The sequence below is a fragment of the Pituophis catenifer genome, unplaced genomic scaffold (assembly GCF_029215685.1).
Source record: "Pituophis catenifer annectens isolate HBS135680 unplaced genomic scaffold, rPitCat1.0.hap2 SCAF_2, whole genome shotgun sequence".
NCBI classification, from domain to species: Eukaryota; Metazoa; Chordata; class Lepidosauria; order Squamata; family Colubridae; genus Pituophis; species Pituophis catenifer.
This window is the reverse complement of record NW_027256882.1, coordinates 110,775,199-110,796,345: the sequence shown is the minus strand read 5'-3', so window position 1 is coordinate 110,796,345 and position 21,147 is coordinate 110,775,199. Positions and strand designations below refer to the sequence as shown.

At 39.8% G+C, this 21,147-nt stretch overlaps 1 protein-coding gene across 1 annotated transcript in view; it reads left to right on the top strand.

Annotated features, from left to right (window-relative positions):
* ERGIC1 (endoplasmic reticulum-golgi intermediate compartment 1) overlaps positions 1-21,147 on the top strand; it is an 81,396-nt gene that overhangs the window by 48,590 nt on the left and 11,659 nt on the right. The window contains exons 4-6 of the mRNA XM_070933964.1: positions 8,191-8,285; positions 16,699-16,823; positions 20,548-20,652. Of these exons, the coding sequence (XP_070790065.1) occupies positions 8,191-8,285; positions 16,699-16,823; positions 20,548-20,652 (325 nt within the window). The remainder of the gene's footprint in view (positions 1-8,190; positions 8,286-16,698; positions 16,824-20,547; positions 20,653-21,147) is intronic.

The window sequence follows — 21,147 nt, the reverse complement described above, 5'->3', positions numbered from 1 at the left end:
TGTAGGGCCATACTTGGCCTGAAGCGCCTAAACTTTTATATCCGTTACAGGCACTTCAAAATGCAATCCTTGTATACCATCCTGGCCAGCATCCGTCAGGGAGATTATTTATCATCTATTGATCTCTGGGAGGCCTACCTCCATGTTCCTGTTAGACCGACCCATCAAGAATTTCTTCGCTTTTGTTACAACGGAAATCACTTCCAGTATAGGGCCTTGCGTCCGCTCCCCGCACCTTCACTAAATTACTGGACGCTATAGCTGCCTCTCTACAGGCTATACCGATCTGTTTATTTTGTTACTTAGACGACATTCTAATTCTCTCTTCCTCGCCCCAACAGGCAGAGCTCGATATCCAGGTGATGATCAAATCCCTGCAGGAGCATGGCTTTACCATAAATTGGGAGAAGAGTCATCTCATTCCCTCTACCAAACTCGTCCATCTTGGCGCACGCATCAACACCATGTCTGGCCTCGTATTTCTTTCCTCAGAGCGCCTAGTCACAATCCGAAAGGCTATCAAACATGTGTAGTCTCTCAGGTCGGTTCCTCTTCTCACCCTTTCCCAGGTGTTGGGTCAGATGATATCCTGCTTGTCGATCGTCCCTTGGGCACGCTTACACTCGCGCCCACTCCAGTGGTTCCTCTTGCCGAGCCAGAGATCCGGCACCAGCACTTCCAACATCCGGATCAAGCTCCCCTGCAAAGTTCTCGTTTCCCTGTGTTGGTAGACGTCTTTGGCCCTGGAGAAGAGCTGCTACTTCCACGATCCCCCATGGCTGGTCCTCACCACAGAAGCAAGTCTTTTCGGATGGGGGGCACATTTCCAGTCCCATGTGACCCAGGGTCAATGGTCCCCGAGGGACTTACTAAATGACATCAATTGGCTGGAGTTACGCGCAGCTCATCTAGCGCTCCGTCACTTTCAAATCTCCTATCAGGCCATCACATCCTTCTGCAGACGGACAATGTGACAACAAAGGCCCATGTGAACAGGCAAGGGGGTACTCGCTTCAGAGCCCTGATGCGCAAAGCTGCGGCGCTAGATCTTTGGGTGGAGACACATCTGCTCTCTCTTCAGGCAGAGCACATCTCCGGCGTCTCCAATACCTGAGCGGGCTGGCTTAGCCAGATGCCCATTGATCAGGTGGAGTGGCAGCTGCACTCCAACATATTCTATCAAATCACCACCCTGTTCGGCCACCCGCAGGTGGACCTCTTTGCCAGTCCGACCAATGCGCAGGTTCCAGGCTTCTTCACGAGGTATTCTTCATTAGGCATTCCCTAATCTACTTCAAACTCCCCTTTTCTGCCATTATTGGAGGAGGACCAGTGGCAATAAAGCTTCGGCATCTGGAGACAGGCCACCTTCTCCAGCTGAGGACTCCTGCATTGGTGAACTGGAAAGCTTGTATTATCTCATAGTACATATTACCCATCTTACACTAAAGCTTCAAATTTCTTCAAGGATAATTTACATCTATATTCAGGTAATGAGTATAAAAATTTGAGGAGACAGAAGCGCAGTCTGTCCTTGCTCAATTCTGCATTTCTTCTGAAGATACCAGCCACAGCTGCTGGCAAAACATCGGAAAACTAAATCCTGAAGCTTAGCACTGCCCAATAGATATCAGCCATGGAAGTCTAACCCATCTATTGTGGCACTTTGTCAATGCCATTTGAGAAAGAGGAAGGGTGACAAATTATAATATAATTAGGTAAAATTGGAAGGAATTTTTTTCTCCTCTTTGTTCTTAAAAGTGGTGAAGACTTTTAAGAATATATCATGAAGAAAAACAATTGTTTTCCAAGACCACCAGTTAATTTTTTTGGGTGGAGGCAAATAAGTGGTGGGTTGCTCCCGGTTCGCACCGGTTCGCAAGAACCGGTGGTAAAAAATTTTAATAGTTCGGAGAACCGGTAATAAGATTGGCTGGGCACGCCCCCGAACCGGTTTCCGGCCCGGTCGCCGGTCGCTTATTCCGCCCACCGTCATTGCCCGCATGCAGTCCCAGGACTCCGCCCTTTGCCAGCCAGGAGTGCTGCCGCCAGTCGCTCCCGTGCACCCGGCTGCCTGCTTGCCTAATCACCACTACCATGAGGAAAGGCCCCGAAGTTCCGCTGCCTGGGATCGACATGGGCTGCCGCAGGGAGAAGCCAGGTATGGCTGGCTGGACGCTGCCCGGAGCTGAGCTTGAGGATGGCAGGAGGAGGAACGTTGCCTCTTAGCCGGCTCGACTGAGGGATAAGCCATCCGCCCCAGACACATGGGAGCAGAGCAGAAGGTGAAATTTGCCCCAGAGGCCGCCATCCCCTGGGCGTGTGGGGCCCAGCATCCCCACAACCTTCCTAGGGCCCTGGGTCTACCTGTGAGGGCCATTGTGCGGAGCCCGCAGGGCAAAGACAGCGAGTTTTCCATGGGGGCTTCCCGGGCTCTGACCGGATCGGAGAGCCAGCAGAGGGTGTGAGATGTGCACCGCATTTCCTCCGTGGGGCCAAGTTTGAAAAAGTTCCCCGCCAGCGCCGGACAGGCTCCGGTGGCTGCAGCGGTGGCGATGGCGTCCGGGCAGATCCAATAGGTGAGAGCGCAGGAGGCGCCGCGCAGGTGCGCCTTTGCAAAGCAGCCTCATGGCCAGCGCCTCTTTTTCCCACCTGGGGCTGCTGCCTACACCGCCAGGGAACCAGCGGAGGGAGTAGGGAGGGTGGGCGTGGGGGGGGTCCTATCCAACTGGGCTTTTGCAAAACTAGGCGTGAGTTGGGGATTCCGATGCTCCACGCGCACTTTGTGTGGCTCGCGGGGAGAGGGGGGTGGGCGGGAATCCGAGCCTGTGGATTGGCTTGTTTGGGGTGGGGGGCCAGGATCTCCGATGACTGGGACTGCCAAGGGATGCCCCTGGCTTTGCAGCGGAGGGGTCTTTAAATCTGCCTTATCTGCATTCCTTTTCTTTGCAAAGTTTCCCCCACCCCCCAAAAAAAGGACGGATTGCCCAAACCTCCGAACCTGCTTTTTTTATTTATTTATTTATTTATATGCCGCCCTTCTCCGGAGACTCAGGGCAGCTTACAATGCGTTAAGCAATAGCCTTCATACTTTTGTATATTTTATACAAAGTCAGCTTATTGCCTCCACAAACTGGGTCCTCATTTCACCTACCTTAGAAAGGATGGAAGGCTGAGTCAACCTTGAGCCTTGGAGAGATTCGAATCAGCAGTAATTGCAGGCAGCTGTGTTAATAACAGGGTGCTTAGACCACTGTACCATCAAGGCTTTTAAAAGTAAAAGTTTAAAAAAAAAGTTGGCCACGCCCACCCAGTCACGTTACCCCCTCAAGCCACGCCCACAAAATAAGCCACGCCCACATAACCGGTAGTAAAAAAATTTAGAACCCACCCCTGGGGCAAATGGTGTACTTATAGCAGCAGATAAGATGGAGATAGATGCTGGAGTGGCAAGTTTAGAAGCTCTGTGGGAGAAGCTCAAGATCCCTCTCAAGCATAGTACTACCTCTTCTAAAAAGAGGTAGTACTCTTCTAAAAAAAAGAACAGTAAAGGAATAAAAGATATATACAGATAGTCTTCGATTTACAACAGATCACTTAGTGACCATTTGAAGTTACAACAGCACTGAAAAAAGTGACTTAAGACCATTTTTCACATTTATGACCATTGCAGCATCCCCATGGTCATGTGATTTACATTCAGATGCTTGACAACTGACTCACATTTATGACAGTTGCGTTATCCTGGGATCATGTGATCACCTTTTGCAACCTTCTCACCAGCAAAGTCAATGGGGAAGCCAGATTCACTTAACACAGGGGTGTCAAAGTTGCATTGTCATGGCGGCGTCACGTGATGTATCGCAACTTTTTCCCCTTTGCTAAACTGGGTGTGGGCGTGGTAAGTGTGTGATGCATCTGGCCCGTGGGCCACGAGTTTGACAGCCCCGACCTACCAGCTGTGTTACTAATTTAACAACTGTAGTGATTAGATTTACTTAACAAATTTCTCACTTACCAACATAAATTTTGGGCTCAATTGTGGTCGTAAATTGAGGATTAACTGTACTGTGTAGTGAAGAATCACAAATCAAACCTGTATTATTAGCCCATCATGCATACTTTTAGAGTATCTTCTACAAAAAGCAATGCTTTTTCCCCCTAAAGATGACAGCAAGGGTGTTTTAATGCAAATTTTTACTTCAAGGTAGTGTTAGTATAAAACCTGCAAAGCTGGATTGTTTTTGACAGCTTTGTTTGTTTCACAGATTGTAACTGACAGGATAGGTATGACTCATAGATCCAGGAGGAGATGGGGAGAAGGCAGTAGTGAAATTCAAATTTTTTTACTACCGGTTCTGTGGGTGTGGTGTGGCTTGGTGGGTGTGGCAGGGGAAGGATATTGCAAAATCTCCATTCCCAGCCCACTCTGGGGCCAGCCAGAGGTGGTATTTGTCAGTTCTCCGAACTACTCAAAATTTCCGCTACCGGTTCTCCGGAACTTGTCAGAACCTGCTGGATTTCACCCCTGGCAGAAGGGTAGTGAGTCCTTCTTGTGAAATAGGCAGTCTCATAAACTGGCATACCTCAGGAAGCACTAAGGTACTAATAAGGATAGGTGCACTGCTTATGAGTATTTATGCTTCTCTTGACTGAGGTCATTCCTGGGAACTTGAACAACTAAGTTACTTAATCCTAAGTAACTATGTAATCAGCCCGTGATAAACTCTATGGAAAGCTTTGCCTGTTAGCAGCTGCAACGAAGGAACATGAAACCAGATCATCCATGAGTAGACATGTTCCTCCCTTCTGCATCATATTTATGAATCATCTCAACAAAGGATTGATCAATGCTTACCATCTGCCTTATGGATCAATTTTAAGGAAAGACTGCCAAGCAATAGATTGAGTGTAGCACATTGTCTTGAAATGCAGTTATTCTGAACTTGCTGACCTGGCTCTTTACTGTCTTTCAGGAATAGCTTATAACGTGTTGCCCCATTTGGAATTTACCACCCAAAAACTAAAAGCTATCCATGTAATCTTAGCATCTATACATGTTTTTCTGAACACAGAACCCTCATTCTGTTTCATTTGTATACCTGCTCCAGTAAAATATTTTCCTGATAATTTTATTTTTATTTTATTTTATTTCGAATTTATATACTGCACCTTCTCCCAAGGGACTCAGGGCGGTGTACAGCCAGATAAAAACATACAATACAAACATTAAAAACAATTAAAAAGATATATATTAATTTGGCCCCAATTTAAAATAACAAACCAATTAAAAATATTTTAAAAATATATTAAGCGTATATTAATGTTGAAAAATCATGCTATATATCTTTCTACCAAAAATCTGAAAAGAAAGGAAAATGCAAAATGGTTAGAAGTGGGGAAAACAACAACAACAAAGAGCTCAGGAATTGATTGCTGGGAAAGAGGCATGACTAGGATGAGAACTGAACTTCATGATTAGTTATTCTTTATGCTAAGCAACTTCATTTGCGACTCTGCTTTATATGTCATGAGCATGTCCTTTTATTCTTTTTAAATAAAACATCCATTGGATCAAGTCAAACAATATCTACAGATTCTTCTTTTTATTGGGTGTAAGCAACTATACTTACAGAAAACTCCACCTGTGAATTGGTTTAATGTGCTGTGTGAACCAGAGATATTGGAAAAAGAAACCTGGAAAAAAAAAAGTTGGCTTCATTTTCTGCCTTGTTCTTTTCCTTTGTTCTTCGGAACAAATCACAATCTTTGTTTTACATATGCAGGGTGAATCATACTGTAACTCAGGGGTGGGTTCTAAATTTTTTTACTACCGGTTCTGTGGGCATGGCTTATTTTGTGGGCATGGCTTGGTGGGGAGTAATGTGACTGGGTGGGCATGGCCAACTTTTTTTTTTTTTTTTTACTTTTAAAAGCATTTTTTCTACAGCCTTAAGAGGTTGCAGAAAACAATGCTTTGAAAAGCCTCTGCTGATCAGGCAACTCAGCTGAGATCGTCAGAGGCTCTTCAAAGCATTTTTTTTACCACCTCTTCGGCTGAAGAGGTTGTAGAAAAAATGCTTTGAAAAGAAAGAAAAAAAACAAACCTCTGATGAGGTGGGCAGGGTAAGCGAGCGGCGACCGGGCCAGGGACCAGTTCGGGGGCGTGGCGAGCCAATGTTATTACCGGTTCTCGGAACTACTACAAATTTTACTACCGGTTCTTTTGAACCGGTGCAAACCCACCACTGCTGTAGCTGTATGTAAATTATATGGATTTAGTTTAGCTAAGGAGAAATTTCCTGACAGAACAATTAATCAGTTGAATGGCTTGCCTTCAAAAATTGTGGATGCTTCATTACTGGAGGTTTTTAAGAAGAGATTGGACAACCATTTAACTGAAATGGTATAGGGTCTCCTGCTTGAGCAAGGTGTTAAAGTAGAAAATTTCTAAGGTCCTTTCCAACTCGCTTATTCTGTTAAGAGCCTTGGTGGCGCAGTGGACTAAACTGCTGCTGTTAAAGTAGTACTTAGCCAGATGCCTGCAATTACTGCGAGTTCAATTCTTACCAGGCTCAAGGTTGACTCAGCCTTCCATCCTTCCGAGGTAGGTAAAATGAGGATCCGGTTTGTGGGGGCAATAAGTTGACTTTGTATAAAATAGAACACCGTTTAGGGGAGGCCAAAAAACCCTACTAAGCAGGTATATACAAAAGTATGAAGGCTATTGCTTAACGCATTGTAAGCCGCCCTGAGTCTCCGGAGAAGGGCGGCATATAAATCGAACTAATAAATAAATAAATAAATAAATAAATAAATAAATAAATAAATAAATAAATAAATAAATAAATAAATAATAATACTAATAGTGAAGCCATTCTGTTTTAATTTAATATGCTAATACAGACTTTGGTTAACCTTCAGTGTTCTCCTTTATGTAATGATATTAGGTATATTATTAGTCATTTATAGGATTATGTGAGAAGCATATCATCTTAAACCATTCTTGCTATTGTTAAAGTAAATTTGTATTTTACAAATAAAAATTAAGAAATATAGTTTATCAGAAGCTTTGCATATCTGTGGCCTACTTTTTGCTGAGGAAATGTCTGCATATTATTTAATCCTAGAGCACTTGCATATCTTGGCCTATTTTTTTTCTAAGAAACATCTGCATATTACTTAATTCTTGGAATGATGAGAACAGACATTAATGATGTAACACTTATGAGAACATGAACATAAGGGAATATGTTGAGTCCACTGTTCCCACTTCCTGTCCCACAGTTCCCAGACAGTAAGGTTCATAGCCATACTGCCTGAACATAAGTGGAAATCATAATAACTTTGAGGAAGGCAGGACCACGTTGTCTCTTTATTCCATTCCATTCCATTCCATTCACATACCTCGTGCATAGAACAGTCTTTCTCAACTTCAGGAACTTAAAAAGAATTTTAGGTAGCTTGCTGGCTGAGAAATTCTAGGAGTTGAAGTCCACACATCTTAAAGTTTCTGAGGTTGAGAAACACTAAAATGAAGCTTCTTTGAAAATTAATTGTGCCACATCTCAACTTTTAAATAATATCCTTCTATTTGTAAAATTGAATAATGGAGATCAAATTAGAATGAACTTATTTAACCTAAATGAATGAAATTGAAACCTGCCTGGAAAGAAATTGTTTATATTTGGCCATGTAATGTAAAAACTGCTATTTTGAACATAATTTTGTTAATTGGGAGCCAAGAAAGAGTATCAACTTGCCCAATTATTAACATGTCTAAGCTTGAATCTGATTTCTATTCATTGTGAGTATATTCTGTTTTTTTATTGAGAAGATACACACTGTACTTATTATTTAACTGATTAGAATCTACTTTTATTTGTGCTGTTAGGAACTTTCATGTTACTTAACAGCAGAATCACATAAAAATTACATCTTTGATCACTTCTTAAGTATGTTTCCTTTGAAATAATTGTTAGATCAGTTCTGCATTCTGCACGTGTTCTAGAGAGACAGCATGAGTATTTTGAAGAGTGATATAATTATTTTTCTGAACCTGCATAGCTCAATCCTACAACAAAGTTTATTTCTCTTTCAGTATAAATGTCCTTGGCACATTTCATTCAAATAAAGGTTTGTTTTAATGTCTTCTAAAAATGACACCACCTATTTTCTTCTTCCCTGCAGTGTGAATGAACTCTATGTGGATGATCCAGACAAAGACAGTGGGGGCAAAATAGAAGTAAATTTGAACATCAGCTTGCCAAGCCTGCACTGTGAATGTGAGTTTTCCTTATTCAGCTAAGATTACAATTGTGATTGTAGAACTACGTTAGTTTCATATTTGACATTCAGATTCCTATGAGTAATACTTGTTCTTTTCTTGGAAAAAAAAAATACTTTTTTATGTAGAATTACATTCTTGCTTTTATGAATGACTTTTCTGGTGTTGCTAAATATTTATTTAGATAATAGTGTACTTATCAGGGTAACAAATGACAGGGTACTTAACAGAAAAGAGAAATATTTACTGAACACTCTTTTCTTAAAAAGGGCATGAAAAGCTAATTTGGCATATAATCTCATGTTTTCAGTACTAGTCAAAGAGCTTTTATGAAATTCTTTTATGGTTTCAAAACAGCTGTAAGGCTGTTGTAACTATTTTTACAAGCGATGTGAGGGTACGGATTTTCTATATAAAATCTCTACCATTAGCTCATACGTCACTGGATTTCTCTCTTCTATTGTGAGAGAAGCACACAAAGTCCACTGAAGTGAATTGATCTGATGGCAACTCCTGTGCTTGTTGGCTGCCCCCCCCCCCCAAAGGTGCATCTTAAATTTTTGGAAGGCAATTAGTCACTATGAATCTTATGGAAATAGAAAGGGAAAGCAAGCATCATTTATAGCAGGTATTAAATTATCAGCTTCTGGGAACCTTAGCAATTAATACTCACATAAATCTCTTGGGGATAAGTTCGTTTTTTATTTCAGCTGTTCCTGAAGTGACTGAGTAGAACATGGTAATCATTTTCAAATGTTAATGAGATTAAAATTATAGGAGGGACAAGCAATGTCCTGCTTGTCCATACTGCACTGAACATACTGCAATGTATGTTCTTAGATGTGCTTCTGACAGAGAGCATCCCAGCAGAATCAAAACATACCGTATTTTCCGGCGTATAAGACGACTTTTTAACACATGAAAATCTTCTCAAAAGTCGGGGGTCGTCTTATACGCCGGGTGTCGTTCTCCTGTAACCAGGCAGACCAGCCCGAAAGGCTCTGACGAGCCTTAAATGGCTCTGGCGATCCAAGCTCTGACGATCCCAGCTTTGCCTGCTAATCAGGCAACGCAGCTGGGATCTCCAGAGCCATGTAAAAGGAAAAAACTTTTTTCCTTTGCTCTGGCAATCTAAGCTCTGATGATTCCAGCTGCGTTGCCTGCTAATCAGGCAACACAGCTGGGATCGCCAGAGCCATGTAAAAGTAAAAAAGTGCTTTCCTTTGCTCTGGCAATCCAAGCTCTGACGATCCCAGCTGAGTTGCCTGCTAATCAGGCAACGCAGCTGGGATCGCCAGAGCCATGTAAAAGGAAAAAAAACTTTTTTCCTTTGCTCTGGCGATCCAAGCTCTGACGATCCCAGCTGAGTTGCCTGCTAATCAGGCAACGCAGCTGGGATCACCAGAGCCATGTAAAAGGAAAAAAGTTTTCCCTCTCCAGCTTGCTTACCTTAGCTGCTAGTCGCAACGCTTGCCTTGCTTCGCTTGCCTGAATCCATTCCATCAGCAAGCCACTCTCTGCCTGCAATTAAGCAGGCAGGGAGCTGTGGACTTCAACTCCCAGAATTCCTCAGCCAGCAAAACAAAGCTGGCTGAGGAATTCTGGGAGTTGAAGTCTACAAGTCTTAAAGTTGCCAAGGTTGGAGACCCCTGTTCTATTGGGTAAGTTTTTTTCCCCTTTGGGAGCTTTAAAAAAAATAGTTAATTGGTTTTTTTTTTAGTTGTTCTTTTTTAGACCTAGCCATTTAAAGTTTAGGAAGTTTTAAATTTAGTTCTCATATAAAAATAAAAATAAAATAAAATAAAATAATATTTGTGCAGCTTTCTGAGATTTAGTGTGTTTCTGTAGTGTTTCACTCTAACTACACAAACACACAAAATCTCACAAAGCTGTATGTGGAATTTTGTGTGTGTAAAATGTGAAAGTTGTCTTTTTGGGCTTTTTGTGGCTGTGTGAGGTTCCTGCTTGTTGCAGGGGCCATTTTGGGTCTAGCACAGCTGCTTTTACATTGTGGGCAAGCCAGTTGTGTTGTGTTGTGTGTGTGTAAAGTGTGAAAGTTGGTTTTTTGGGCTTTTTGTGGCTGTGTGAGGTTCCTGCTTGTTGCAGGGGCCATTTTGGGTCTAGCACAGCAGCTTTTACATTGTGGGTGAGCCAGTTGATGTTTTTTAATTTTTATTTGGTGTGCGTTGGAAGAGGGGTAGTCTTATACGGCGAGTATAGCCCAAACCCTATATTTAACAGGAAAAGTCAGGGGTCGTCTTATACGCCCAGTCGTCTTATATGCCGGAAAATATGGTATTTTTTAGCTTTACTATCAATAGTGTAATGGGAGAGAGACATGAAGGTATCCAGCTAAAGCAAGCAGGTACCTATACAGTACTTGGCAACAACTATATAGGAAATTGCCAGAGGCAGATAAGCCCAAAAATGACGTAGAGCAACTCAGCCAGAGTTCTTTATTTGCTTACACACAACAGACAGAATCTTGCCAGACTAAACCCTTACTGCTCTCATCCTAATGTATATACCATGGGATATTTTAGGGAATGGCTATCCTTACTCTCTTCCTCTGTCTCCTATCCAGTTTCTGGCTGTGCTGCCTTTTCCTTTTTCCCCTTTCTGGAATGTTCTTCCTCTTTCCTGGGAAACTGCTGCTTCAGTGTAATCCCTCATATCAGCTTCCCTTCTGTGAATGCCATCTCTCACAGCAGTTAATTATTTTAGTGAAAATGGCAAAGGAATCAATTTATATTACCCAGGAGAAAACAATGGTCTATAAGAGAACCATGTGGATAGAATAATTGACCACTTTGTGCTGGATGGTGGCACTGAATAATGCTACTAAGGAAGAGTTGATGATCTTTCAGAGTCCCCTGGCCATGTTATAAATGCATTCATGCAGTGGTGGGTTGCCCCCGATTCGGACCAGTTCACAAGAACCGGTAGTAAAACTGGTGGGAGGCCCTGCCCACTGCCCCGGATGTTGTCATCGCCAATCTGCGCATGCGCAGAAGCAAGGCGCACAAGCGATCTCGTTGTGAACTGGTAATAAAGGTAAATAGAACCCACCCCTGCATTCATGACATGGCTAGAGTAAAGCCTTGAAATTCCCAAGTTTAAAAGTTAGAATCACAGTAGGGACATGGAACATAAGAAACATGAACACAGGAAAGCTCAACACAGTGAAATATGAACTAAAACAACTACAAATTGACTTAGACATCAATAAATTGTGAGGGACTGGGACTGGACACTAAAGTTCACACTGTTTATTACTCTGGCCAGAAAAAACAAAGAACAAAGTGTTGCTTTTATAGTTAGAATGAATATAGCAAGAACAGAACATGACTACAATGCAATCAATGACATGAATAATACTAATTAGATTTCATGGACAGTCCTTTCATTCAAGTTTATGCTCCAATCAGTGAGACAGAAGAAGAGGAAGTTGATAATTTCTGTGATCAGGTTCTATTTGAAATTGACAGAAGATGCAAATAAGATGTGCTGCTTGTGATTGGAGACTGGAATGCCAAAATTGGAAACAAGAAAGAAGACAATGTAGTTGAATGGTATGGTTTAGGAAACCAAAATGAAGTTGGAGACCAACTTACCAATTTCTGCCACTCCCAATGATTCCTTCGTACCTAACACTGATTTCAAACAGCCAAATCAATGCCTCTGTATACTGTATGGGCATCACCAAATGGAGCATTTAGAAATCAAACTGACTATATTATTATTAATAGAAGATGGAGTAGCTCAGATATAGTATCAAAGATATAACCAGGTGCTGAATATGGAATAGATCATAAAATGTTCATGTAAAAGCTCCAATTTAAGCTAAAGAAGAAAAAAGTAAGTCAATTTCCATAATATGTTCTTGAACATATATTCAGTATTTTTCAAGGAGAACATTAAGAATTATGTTGAAGTCCTGAACTTCATTGATAGAGAACTGCAGGAATGGCTTCCGGTTTGCTGCTGGCCGCCGCCAGACGTTCCCTTGGGATCGTCAGCTTCCTTTGCCTGTCAGAGCCGCCTTCACAGCGGAATGGCGGCTCGAAAAAACTCCGTTTCCATGAGGAAACGGAGATAGAGCCGGCAGGGGTGGGTAGAACTCTCTGCAGAGTCCCAAAAGTTTTTTTTTTACTTTTGGGACGGAGTGGATGAGATGCCCCATATCCCCAGCCGCTGCTCCGGGCTTTGGGAGACCTCTGCTAATGCAGAGCCAGGCGTGAAGAGCAAGCCTGCGAATTTAACAGATTACTCAAAGAAAATGTGAGCTGGACCTGTAATATTGAATCGCAAGTATTTTACTTATCTTTTAAAAAAATTATTTAAGAGAAAAGAGGAAAGGAAAGGGGGAGAAAAAAAGCTTTTTAAAATGGCGTCTGCCACGGCTGGAGAAGAGGCTGAAAGGAAAAGTCCTTCCGTTTTCTATTAATACAATGTAGCGGAATAAACACCACTGGCTACATTTGTAGACAAAACTTCGCTCCTGTGTCTTTTTCTCTCTTTTTTTTCCCTGGAGACTTGACATTGTTATTGATTGGAAAGAAGTCTTTTTTCTTGTTTTTTTTTTCTTTTAACAAAGCTTGCCTGGGCGGAAACATGGCACTGAAACTTATAAAGTCAAACAAACAAGTAGTGGGGGGGGGATTCCCCCACTAACAACTTAAAAGAACAAGTTTTAACTCTTCAATCTCAGAAACCTGATTTCAATATAATAGAATTTCTTTTAGAGGAGATTGTAAGAAGGGATGAGATTTTGAATCAGCATCTTGAAAAATTTAAGCAGGAAATTAAAGAATTGGTGAAATCTAAGTTTGATTTTTTGGAGCAAAAAATTTTAAAAGTTGCTAATGGATTGTCAGAATTTATGATACAGTTGGCTACAAATACTAATGTATTAGAGTCTAAAATGGAAGAAATTCAAGATAAATTGGACAATAGAACTCAAAAAATTGAAAATGATTTGATAAACACTCAGGATAATAGCTCAGAAGAAAAACCTAAAATGGAGGCTGACCAAAAGTCTGGTAATGTAGAAAATCTGCAACAGAGGATTGAAAGAGAGGTTTTAATGGTACAATATAATTTCACAGAATATGCGATAAGACTGAGAGGTTTGCAGGAAAATAACAGAGATGATTTAAGGAAAATATCTTCTGAATTTCTAGCTGGGATTTTAAAGGTTCAACCCGAGGAAGTGTTTTGTAGGATTGACAGAGTTTACAGAATAAATTCCTGGATTGCCAAGCAAAGGCAACTGCCTAGAGATGTAGTGATTTATTTTACAGATAAAGAAATTAGGAATAATATTGTGCAAAATTCTTTCAATTCTAATTTGCAACTGCATGGAAGAAAGATTTGGATTTACAAAGAACTCCCACCTAAGATATTAATGGAAAGGAAGAATTTTGCTTTTCTGGTGACTGAGTTAAAAAAGAGAAATATCCCATTCAGGTGGGACGCTCCAGTTGGTATTATATTGAGATATCAAGGAGAAAGATACCAGTTAAATACAGTTGAAAGAGCGGAAGAATTTTATCAAAACAGATTGAAAATGAATTTAACGTCTTCAGGTATAATACAGGATAAGCAGAAGGAGTTGGAAATAAAGGGAAAATATCGAGCTACAGAGACTGTACCAGATAAACCGCCTTTGGATTTTTTGGATACCCCAGCTGGATTATTTACAAATCTGAGAAGTGGCATCTGACTTTAATGTGATGACCTATCAAGTCAAGGACAAGCATGGAAACCAATTAGGGGATATACAAGGGGCAAAAAAGAAAGATGAGACACAAAAACAAAACCAACAAGATCAATCTACAGAGCAGAATCAAAACCGACTAGTTGATATACAATCCGTAGAAAGGAAACCAGGATGGAAATCAAACCCGCAAAAAGAAAAGAAAAAAAGAAATAGGTTGCATAAAAATAGAAATTTCTAAATCAAGCAACAGTGAAGCCAGTGACTTTAAAAATGAATGAGTATGTGAAAATATAGAGGAGGCGACGTATTGGTCAATATTATCCTGAGGATGGTGACAGGCCTCTGCATTGCCGTAATTTTGGGATGTGAAAAGAGCCTTAAACTGATGGATTTTAATTATCTACTTTGTGCTGATAACTATATTATAATTATCTTGAATTATAAGGCAAAAGAGTCATACTGGGGCATGCAGAAGATCTGGTTGTTACCCACCACGATGATGGGAATCAATAATCCTGATGAAAGCCACAATTATTACTACATGGAATATAATATAATGTCACTCGGGTGGTTGTTTTTACTTTCATACATATAAGAGGATATTTACTACTGATGGGGGTAGAAATGATTGAAGATTTTGAATATACTGTTGCATCAGCAAGCTATGTTACCCTATTATGGATGATGGTTTTAATAATCCAGTGGAAAGACTTTAAAGAAGATATCATATGGATTATAAATTTAAAGTTATTGTCTTTTCTTTTTTACTTAGATATAATGGAATATATATACATATATTTTTAAGTAGAGTGGGCAATGAATTAAAGATATTAAGAATTGTTGTGTATGATAATTTTGCAGGACAGTGGGTGAATAAGCTAGTTTGCAGACTGATTAGTTTAAGAAAAGGGATTTTTAAGTGATATGTTTAGGGGAGTGGAGGAAATGGATAGAGTGGAATAAATGTTAAATTAGGTTTTACGGGGAGGGCCGCTTTGAAATGCTATAGTAATATATATAGATCAAATGTTAAAGTAGGATTTATTGTATAGTTTTAAAGTGGAAGGTGGTTTTGAATTGTTGTAATAATATATAGATATAAGCTTGGGAGAGGAGAAAAAGGGTAGATTATTGCCAAATTAGTATAATGTCTTTTTTTTTCTTTTTTTTTCCTTTCTTGAAATGTATGGATAAAGGGGGATGTTATAATATTAATAATATTTTTAGTAAGTAAAGGTCAGTATTTAGAGGAGGGGGTAAGTAATCTGTTATGAATTAGGTTTTTTTGTTATGAAGAAGTCACAGGGGGGGACGGGTGGGGAGGGGGGGGTTAGGGAGGGGGAGGGGGAGGGGAAAAAAAGGGGGAAAAATTTGTATTTGAAAACTTTTTCAATAAAAAAAAAAAGAGAACTGCAGGAACTATGGAATGAGCTTAAAATAAATTGTTAAAGATGAATATGAAAGGAGAATGCCAGAAATAAAGAAAGCAAACTGGATGTCAAAAGAAACCATGACAATTGCCAAGAAGAGAAGAGAAGCCAAAATCAAGAAAGACAAAAACCTCAGAATGGAACTTAACTAGAGAGCTGTTAGAAGATCTGTAAAGTCATTGAAGGTGGAAGCTGACATGGAAAAACAAGGAAGGTTTTTTAAAAAATCTCTGTACCCAGAAGATTCCAATCTTAAATTGGTATGGTAAAAAGTGCCATTAGATGTAACCAATTCGAAGGAGATCAAAGGAAAATGGAAGGAGTATACCAAAACACTATACAGTAGAGATGTCAACATCCAAGATTCCTTAGAAGATAATCACTTTCAAGAACCTCTAGTATAGTTCAGCACTCTGGCCATTACCAAATTAGAAGGCTACAGGAACTGATGGAATAGCTACTGAAATACGGCAAGCAACAGAAGATTCAGTCAAGATAGCCAGGTAGATATCTTAGGTGTTCCTAAGCTTGAAAATAAGATTATTTTCCAATGGCAAAGATGATATATACAGTATAGCATTTTCTATTAACTCATTCTCTGAACAGCAACGTTTTAGTTGTCTTTTCCTCCCATGTACTAGCAGGACAATATAATTATTATTATACTTTATTTATTTGATAAATTTATGTAGCTGCTCATCTCATATACATGAGTCTTAATGACAAAGATAAAAACCAAAAAAGGAATACAACAAAAAAAACCAAAAACACAACAAAAATAATTAAAAAAAATATTACACACACACACACACACACACACACACACACACACATATGTATGTATATATATATATATATATATATATATATATATATATATATATATATATTAGAAAAGCTTTGAGGAAAACAAAAGCTATATTCCATTTATTCATTTTGCTGTATATGGGTTAACTGATCAGATGTTTTGGGGAGCACTATTGAGCCATATCAAATACTAGAAGCTTGTCAATAGCTTGCTAAAGAAGAGTTGATGCTTGCATTCTAGCATTGACTCACTGAATACCTCTGGTAGTATTTAACAGAATACTAAATTCTATGAGTTCATAAAACTAGGGGAACATTAAATATTTAATGATGATCATTTTTCTATCTAGTTTCACTTTCATATAAAATGGGAAATACAGTTATGTCTATATGTTAAGTCATTTATAACAAATTCTCTTTTCCTCTTTGTAACTCTGGTCTTTGACCTGTAGTGATTGGATTAGATATTCAAGATGAAATGGGAAGACATGAAGTTGGCCACATTGATAACTCAATGAAAATTCCTCTGAATAATGGCGATGGGTGCAGATTTGAGGGTCATTTCAGCATCAACAAGGCAAGTAAAAGTGAACATTCAGGGGAAATGTTGAAAAGCTTTGAAAAGAAACTGCTTGTATGTTTAGAGAGTTAAATGTGCTGCTAGAACTGTGATTTAGGTCACATACCACTGCGGAAGAAATACTGCTGTTTAAAGTGGCCCTCAGATTGTAAAGGAATGAGGAATAAAATTTGTCATTTTATGAAGAAAAACCAGGTTTGGTGTTAAATTTTCCCCTTAATAGCATAGGTATCTGCAACTTTTCTAACTCATAATAAGAATAAGAAGTTATTACAGAAATAACTGATGAAATTGGAACCTCTTCCTGAATAAGTGTCCTGGTCAACTGTTTTCATATAGCTTTCATTCCTGGAAATCAGAATCTTGTTAAGAAAATTGATTTTATGTCTCTGTTCCATGGAATGTTGCCACAAGATGAAGCAATCTACAGTTAAGTACATTTTCCATTCTGCTATTTCAAGCAACAGTTGGAGTGTTTAGCAAGAAAATATCCCATCCTTACTATTTTGAAATAACTTGTTAATAAACACCATTCATTTCCATGCTGATCTTGAACAGTCACTTCTCATGTATGTATTCCATTTTGAAATATACTTTCCAAAATCACTTGACAGTAGTAGTTCCAGTTTATTGGGCATTAGTCAGATCCTATTTTAGGTACCCATTAGGTATTTTACAAGGTCAGAAGAGGGTAATATAGTTCATTGGGGAACTAAAAATAAGCTTCAGTGAAGAATAATGGGAGGAATTACAAATGTTTAAAATGAAACAAGAAGACTGAGGAAAAATAAAGTAACACCGTTCAAACATCTGAAAAAAATACAGGAAAAAAAGTCATGATCTGTTAATCATGAATGTCAGTTACAAGAAAGCACACTCCAAATAAATTTTAGGGGTGGTTGGGGGGTGGGAGGTGGGACTAAGACTTGGAAACTGCTTCTGGACTTCATGCTGTAAAAAGAAAAAAAAGGAAACTGTGATTTTAGGTCTTGATGATTACATTACTTTGATTTTATAGAGATGGCTAGTACTTGCTAAATAGATAAAGCAAAAAATTGAGGTTGTAATTATATTTTGTACTCTACTGCACTGAAAAATGTTGGAAGTCACTGCCTTGTTTTTTCTTTACGTCTTACCTTTTCCCCCTTCTTTTCCTTCCCCTATTCCCTTTTTATATTTGTCTCTATTTTTGTTTTATGTTATAATAAATTTAATCAAAAACTAATTAAAAAAAGGACTATAACACTTAAGGGCAATTGATGGTACAACCAGTTTCTTAGATAAGGTGGGATTCCTTTTACTGGGTGTGTTCAAGCAAGTGCTAGACTGGAATGCTTTAATTTGGATTCCTGGATTAAGCAGGGTTAGATCTGATGTTCTAAATGGTTCCTTCCAACTTTTGGTTCTATAATACGTTCACATGATTTCATAATGAAAGGTGTGGTCGCTCAGTGGCTTAATGAAACTGGAGATGGTCTCTGCTCCAGCGGTTTAATCCCTAGCTCTGCACGGTGGGGGGAACTGCCGTCACTTACCTTAGCTTCTGCTCACCTTGTAGTTCGACAGCATGTTCTATGCGAGTAGATAAATAGGTACCACTTCAGTGGGGAGAGAAATTGGTGCTCCATGAAGGCAATCAGATTCCTGCCAGTTCTGAATCTTCCGGGTTGTGGCACCTCTTTACAAAGTGGCTCCAGGGAGCAGGGGGCTTGGATGACGCTGCAGGTGGAGCCACTTGTCTTTCTAGTGCAAAGCTAGTTTGTTCTCCTATGGCATACTGTAGGAAACACACGTGTGTGTATCTAACAGAACTGGTAAACGGGCAGCCAAACTACAAATCTTCAGTAGCATTGTAATCTCCTGACTACTTAATAATCCCATATGCCAATAATAATAATAATAATAATAATAATAATAATAATAATAATAATAATAATAATAATTTCATAATTAAATGATTAGCTTTAAGTCTACTTTAAATAGCAGCAACAACAAACTGTTACCAATACAGTGTCACAATTACAACTGTTACCCATTTATATGCGCATATAAATAAACAATTTAGAAGAAAAAAGCTTGTAATTTTTTTGTTGTCATACGTATATGTGCAACCAGACATCATTGGAGAAATATTCTTTGTTTCTTCTGAAAAGAGAAAATATTTTTTCTAAGAATTTTGATACTACCTGAAGTTTTATAATTGCTTGCATTAAAACAAATACTTTAGAAAGTATAATGTATAATTAATTCCAAGACACATCTTTAATCAATTAATCTAGAAATTTATTTTGACTAAATGCAGCAGCCCAAGTTCTAAAGCAATATAAGAAAGAAAATTGGATATACTGTGTTTCCCTGAAAATATGACCTACCCCGAAAAGAAGCTCTAGCCTGATTTTTATGCCTGCGCCTAATATAAACTCTACCCCCAAAATAAGCTCTAGTTAAGCCCCACCCACTTGGTTGTATGGGGTGGGGCAAGGCACATGCGTAAAAATCAAGGTAGGGTGAGGGTGAAGGAGTTGAGCTTCTCCACATGCCCCGCACCTGCTTACCTTAGGACTGCCGCTGCTTGACTTCTGTGGCTGCTGGTGGACATATGCCATGTGGCGCATTTCACCAGTGCCACTACTCGCAGCAGGAAGCCGCATGGTTCATTGTGCTTACGGCAGGAGTCTGCATGGCACACTGTGCCGGTGCCGCCACTCGTGGCAAGATACTGCGAGGTGTGTTGCACCAGTGTTACTGCTTCCAGCAGGAGGCCACATGGCTCATCATGCCAGTGCTGCCACTCGCACACACAATGGCACAACACACCATGCAGCCTCCTGCCGTGAGGAGCGGCACCGGCATGCTGAGTCACATGGCATCTGGCTGCAAGAGGCTGCAAGCGGCTGCAGAAGAAGTCAGACAGCGGCACAACAGGTGTCAGGGCATGGGAGGCCTGGCTGCAGTGGTCCTAAGGTAAGTGGGCAAGACGTCCCCCGAAAATAAGACCTGGTGCTTATTTTGGGGCCCAAAAGAAAATAAGACCGGGTCTTATTTTCTTAGCTAATAAAGAATGACACCCTGATGGAAAGAAGCATCCTGATGTTAAAGAGCGAGGATCTTCAGTTCTCAGGATGGGAGTAGAAGAGCCCCAGTTTCACTTACTAGCAGCTATGAAAAACCAGACCTGCTTCGTGGGATGGGTGGAGTGGCATTAGATAATCCAGCCTTATAAGGCTACCTGTGACTCCACAGGGTGGAGGAAAAGGAGCCTGTAGCATGTTGTTGGTAGAGTAAAGATGTACAGCCAACTCATGCCTCCTGTTTGCACCACAGGCTATAAAATTGTACTGCCTATTAATTCATGTTAGAATATGCCTAAAAATGGTATGCCATCAGTCTTGCTCATTTTGCCACGTAAACATTTTCCTTGATAAGTATGGTTATTATTTTCTTTACGATGTTTTTCATATTAGCTAGCTTCTTTGTTGACTAGTTGCAAAACCTAAAAAAATCCACTGCAGGATTTTTTTTTTTTTTTGCTCTTAAATTATAATTATGAACATTTAAAGGGGGGGAGGTTTAATTGCATAAGCATTTCAAGCATTTCCAGTCATTGCTGATCCTGCATCTTCCAGGGATTATAAGTGTTTTGAAGTTTCAAATTACACATCAAACATTGGTTTGCTGATGGTTTTAAGCACAACAGAAACTGAACTTTGCTTTCTTTTAGGTTCCAGGGAATTTTCATGTATCAACACATAGTGCCACTGCACAGCCTCAGAATCCTGATATGACACATGTCATCCATAAACTCTCCTTTGGTGACAAGCTGCAGGTGAGTTCTGAGAGCTAGCTCTCAAGAAGTTAAACAATTGTATGTAGCAATATGCAAAGCATTTCTATTCAGTCTGATACACTGGTTTATTTCTGTTGTGGCAGGTGAATGCATCAGAAAAAAAGCCTATGTATGGTCAATTTATTTTAAGATAGGGGAAGGGTGCTTACCAACGCATGCATACTACATAGATGGAAATCCGTTTGTTTGTAAATAGCAAGGAGTTGCCAACTTGTGCAACGCAGCCCGTAAGAATGAGCTCATCTGTACATGTCTCCTTTGTCTGCTAGAAACAACTGCTAGGAATATCTGATGCAATTATGTGATCTACGTTTACAATTGAAAAGAAAGATTGAGTGGAAATGAAAACTAAACAAATTAGTTCAGTGAGAAAAACATAATTTTATGTAACAGGGTGCTTTTTTCTGAATGTTATTTTGCAACCTGTTAAAATTGGCCTTGCTAATATTAAATCAGGTTTATTCTTCTAACTAT